Below are 5623 nucleotides of genomic sequence, written 5' to 3'. Positions count from 1 at the left end.
GTGTGGTACGAGTCACCAACTTGGTCTTCAGAGTGTTGACTGTTGACTGTCACAGTCAACAGTAGTAGTACCTGCAGAAAAGTCTAACAAAATATGTTGCAAAAAGGAGTGAGTTCAAAAGAACTCAGCAAGGTAGTCATTCCATAAAACATAAGCCATATGATACAAGCCATAACATGATGCAATATGATATGAAACACATGATGCAAGTATGGTTCTAACTCTACGAATGCTGGTCTCTAAGGTAGACATGCTTTAAGCCATAGCACCATACTTTTTTAGGTCGTCTGTCACTCCTCCTCAATCATACAAGATATCTTGGGTCTGTCGGGGTAATTGGGTGAAGTCCTTATAAAAACCATGGTTGGGGGTTAAGTCACCACTCTCTCACATCACCATTGGTATAAAATTGGCACATGTCACAGCGAAGCCTAGCCTAATGCAAGTCATCTACTCAGTCGTATCATGGTAGATCCGGATACTTTCCCTATGGCACCGACCAACTCGGTTCCGTATCCTTCACACTAGAGTCAACGTATCCTATGGCACCGACCAACTCGGACTACGGACTCATCAACCCTATTGGTCATCCACAAATGGTAAACGGGAAGCTCTCACAGGTTGGTTACCAGTTCTTGATCAATATGTATTGTCCAAATGCCATCCGTCTAGACGCTATCTCTACTCAAATGCTGGGACGTAGGGGTATGTGTACAACGCTATCTCGTTCCTGTCAGGTAATGGTCCCGGTCCTGCTCCCCTGCGCCTGTTCTTGACCGCATTGTTCATCTCGTCTGGGTATTTCTGCCACTCTTCGTGCTCTAGATTGACCTTCCCGATCTTCATAAGGATTTTTCCTGAAGTTCTGGCCTTCAACTTGATATCTATTTCTCTGAGGAGAATGTCCTTGGACTGGGGAAAGTCGTATCCCTACTCTTCGCGTTCGATCTTGGGCCTCCTCTCAATCATGATGATTCGGATCTCTAGGAGCTCCCAAATGTCTCGCCACCATTTGAAGCATTTGTTGCATCTAGTTCATTTGTTCTTGAAGGTTGGTTGGGTTGTTGAGGTGTTCATCTCCAACCAATCCTTTGTCTTCATGGACTTCTCCCTCACGTACATGACTTCCTTCAAGAAGATCATCTTCTGTTGGAGGTGGATCTTCTCCTGGAGGAGGATGAGGAATGCCTTGGTTCCTTAAAGTTGTTGATCTGGTAACCATGGCTTTTGAAGCGATCCCACAGACAGTGCCAAATGATGCGTCCAAAATCTACTAAACCTTTAAATCTTTGAGGAATAACCTACAAAACAATGTTAGACGTGGCCCAATCGTGAGGTCCGGAGGCCACCTCCAAAGGCTAAGTATGTTATGGAACTAATCACAAGGCTATGACGAATTGCAGAGCGCGATTTGAATATAATAATGAAGGGAAACGATTCAAATTCCTCTATTGCACAATGATGCACTCTTTATATAGATTTTACCTCTCAATCCCGACCGTTGGATTCGTCTGCATCCTCCCTTGATCATCGTTGGATCTTTAGGGTTTTACCCTTTTTATTCGGAACTGTGGGTAGTTACCAATCTTGGCACGATCTCCATCTTGTTTCAGTGGAAGTTACCTATTATGACTCGCTTATGTATCCCAGGATCTTCGGGATCACGTTTATATCTTGTAACTGTAATCTTCATCTTCACGCAATTGGTTAGTTTTAATCCCAAACCGATCCCGATAATGCCAGGGCTGTTACTAGCCGGGTTCAAAGACCCAATCATGTTGAACCAGGTTCGGTACTATTTTGTCGATATCACCTTTAGAGCTGTCCAACAACCATTTCTTTACTAAACTAACCATCAGTATGTGTATAGACCTTAAAATAGGTAATATGAGGTGATATCAATTTTATGTTTTTTTGAAAATTATGGTATTCATAATTTTTTTTTTGGTAAAGTATTCTTAATAAGAGAGTATGCTGTAGTAACTTGCAATATTACCAACCATTATGGGTCCAGTAATACTATATTAGATTCAATGATATTTTTATAAAAGTAGCGAAATTGGCATTGGCATTTCTAGTGGTTAAAACCAACACCTCTTAGTGAAGAGGTTGTGGGTTCGACTCTCTCTGAGGCATATTAATATTTCATCCCCCGGCTTAATAAAGCCCCTTTGTACCCAACAAAAAAAAAAAAAAAAAAAAAAAAAAAGAGCATGGGAAGTGATTCGGTTAGGAATGCCTGCCAAATATTATATTTTCTTTTTCTTGCTATGTAAGGACATTTTTCATTACAATCTTTTCCATTTTAAGTAATTTGTTTGAATGAAATTGGGACTATCTGCTGTTCAATATCATGGTCATCTAAAGAGTTTGCCTAGGAACCTTAGATTCCTTGCTACATTAGTCTATGTTTCTTGTTAGACCATTTGCAACCCCTAAGGAGGGACTACTAGTATTAATGGACTGTGACACTAGTCAGTCTGAAGGCCTGGACAGTGGATATCCATTGCTACCCGAAAAAATTGTTACACAAAACATACTTTTCATATTCATGGAATACAAAAGGGATATCACAATTTTTTTTTTTTTTCTTGGATGAGGTTCATCCGGGCCAGCTTACGCGAACCATGATTACATCCTCAAGGGACATCACCATTTGGTCTTGATGGTTCTTTTGGTTCATCCATCCTCCACTCATGGTTAAAGATATAATTATGGTATGAGCATTTGTGTTGGCCGATAACTATGTGATGTTGATACTAATCAGTGCAAATTGAGAGGTTTACATTCATATATAGTGATGTTTTTCAACATATTTAAACCCAAAGTCGGATTGTTACATTGATGTTAAATGACGCATGTTTCAAAAGTGATTAGATGATAGGAATAAACCCTAGACAACTTGAGCTAGTTGATGCTTTTTTTTATATTTTTTTAATTTATAATTTTATAAGCAATTTCCTTGACAAAAGTTTTAGGTTTTCTGGCCCCTAGAAGAAGCAAATGTAAATCAATGAAAACTAAAAGCTAGAAAATATTTTAATCAAGGTGTAGAACGATGAAACACTAGAAACCATATAATACAACAAGAAGCCTTATCCAATTAAATGTGTTTGGTTATATGGATCCTTGTCTTCAAATAGTTTTGTATGAGATCATACAAGATCTAAACCATACATATCCGGTCTCATCCACTTTTTCGAAGATTAAAACCATTTAATGCTTCACTCAAATGTAAAAAATGTTGGATAAAAGCATTAGTTTCAAAATTTACAACATCATTATCCTCAAATAGTGGTTGTAGATCTTGATCAATGGCTCTTTTGTCATTATGAAGTGCTCACCTTTATGTTATGGTTTGATTCTTTCATTCACTTAACGATGTTCAAATTGCTTCTCTTCCACACCTTAAACCATTCTTCTTAAATAGCCTGACCCCATGAAACTGTGAAAGGAAACGAACAAAAGAATACAGTATGAAAGTTGGAACTTCTAGGCGCGTTACAACGTCACTTTCCTTAAGATGTAACTCACCCTCACATCAAGGTGCTAAGGTACTGCGAACCGTCTCCCAGGATACAAAGAAGCACAACTTAAGTTGAATCTCCCAAGTTTTGCTAAGCACAAACAAAACTCAAGAACAGAGATATTTTTGTATCTTTTGCTGTTTGTGAAGCTAGAATGTATTTATAGGCATTGAGGTGTCTCTTCTGAACAGTTCATGACTTTGTTCGTATGAGTGCACCTCTCTGTAGGGATACGAATGCTGACGTTCAAATATGAGCCGTCGGATCGTTCAGCCGCACGATCTAACGGTCCATATTGATCCATCAAAAATGATATTTATGGATCTACTTCCAGTGCACGAGCGCGCTCGGATGGTACACCGTCCTCGCTCATACACTACACATGCATTGGCGTGTCTCATTATTATAAATCAAAGTTAATAGGTGGTACCTATTAATTAACCTGAATTCCGACACCTCGGTTTCCAATGTGGGACTATATAAAAAACACTTTCCTAAAATAAATTAAGGAAAGTTTTCTGCACTTACAAATCCAATAAATATATTATTTTATTATATTACAAATAATACAACAGAAACTTGCAATACTCACATACTTTTGTTGTGTCTAACATTAGCTTACATAAAGCACAATGCTTCCACCACCATGGGGTCACGCAGACTATGGATTTTGCTGGTTTACCCTATTTTCTTTTTTCGGAGAAAGGGAGCTTTGATTAAATAAAGAGAAAAAAAGAAAGAAAATTACATTCTGAAGAATTTCATACCATTAGCATCATCCCGAACAAAAGCAGAAAAAGCTAAAGGAAGAGCATCTACAGCTAGACGGATTTCTTGGGAGGTATTAAGGAAACTTGCTAGGAAGTCCACACAAACATTAATCTCTGAAACATGATGAACAAAATTACATATCAAAAAACCACCCCTTAGCTCCCTAACCTCCATGATCAAATCAACAACCCTCCAAGATGTAGAAAAATGTCCTTGAATAAATTGGATGGCCACCATGGAATCAGATCGAATTTCTATCATCGTCAAACTCATTTGATGAGCAGTCTCCATGCCACGCTTGATCGCATATAATTCCAATCGAGTAATATTTTTCTCATTACTACCACCTGCCAAAGCAAAAATAACCTTACCATGACGATTTCGGGCAATAGCTCCGTACCCACCAATGTCTTCTTGACTAGAACCATCACAATTTATAGCCACCCAATTACCTTCTGGCTTGGGCCATCTATGACAAACTGCCTTTGGAAGTTGAAAAGTCACCCCAATGTGCCATCGAGCAAAAACATTCCTATCTTCTTGAGTGTCGGTAAGTTTGAGTGGAGGGTGTGCAAATCGCAAGCGGGTATCCTTCTTAATTTTTCCCAATACCACCTGACCTTCTGTAGTAGTACCACTGAATATTTGACTGTTCCTTTCCTCCCAAATTCTATATATATTTGTTGTCATAGAGGTTATTTTCTATAGTAATTTGTAGCCACTTGATTAGAATGTAACAACCTTGTCAATGCACCTAGAGCTACCCTCATTTATTGTACCTGGAGTTTCAAGAAATGTTTGAATGTATGGTTGTAAATAGATAACCTAAATCCATTTATGAATTGGTATCCATATTGATTTAGGGGTATTTGAATCCGTTTGATTATTAGTAGGATGTGGAAATAGTTATACTCCTTTTCGATCAAGGAGTAATTTAAAACATTTGAATATTCTTTTTTTGTGTGCTTTCTATTACAATAAATACAAAGGAAAATTGAGAATGAAAAATGCTTGGAAAATTGAAGATTAAGAATAATAAAAGAAAGGAAAGTTGCTATATTCTTCAAGTTCAAAGCTAACACTTGCCAATAAAATGGTAAAATATATTAACAGGTAGTCAAAATTTTGTTTTCACTTTGCATTCATACAGTTTAAGATAATTTGTTTAAAAAAGTTAACCATTTGAATATCATCCTGTTATGGTCATTAAAGTTCAAGTCATTGACCCAGAGTGGACCATTCGAATCAAACTAATGGCCCAAATCAAGTCTAAGATGGTTCAATTGATGCTTCTCAAATGAGGCACTTCTCGGAAGAGATGTCTA

At 37.8% G+C, this 5623-nt stretch overlaps 1 protein-coding gene across 1 annotated transcript; it reads right to left on the bottom strand.

Annotated features, from left to right (window-relative positions):
• Nucleotides 1-4271: 4271 nt before the first annotated feature.
• LOC149001811 (uncharacterized) lies at nt 4272-4988 on the bottom strand. The gene has a single exon (XM_089138580.1). The coding sequence runs from the start codon at nt 4986-4988 to the stop codon at nt 4272-4274; it is 717 nt and encodes a 238-aa protein (XP_088994706.1).
• Nucleotides 4989-5623: the final 635 nt, after the last annotated feature.

The sequence above is a fragment of the Hakea prostrata genome, chromosome 10 (assembly GCF_041222555.1).
Source record: "Hakea prostrata isolate BN-2017 chromosome 10, UWA_Hpros_2, whole genome shotgun sequence".
NCBI lineage: Eukaryota > Viridiplantae > Streptophyta > Magnoliopsida > Proteales > Proteaceae > Hakea > Hakea prostrata.
This window is presented reverse-complemented; position numbering and strand designations above follow the sequence as displayed.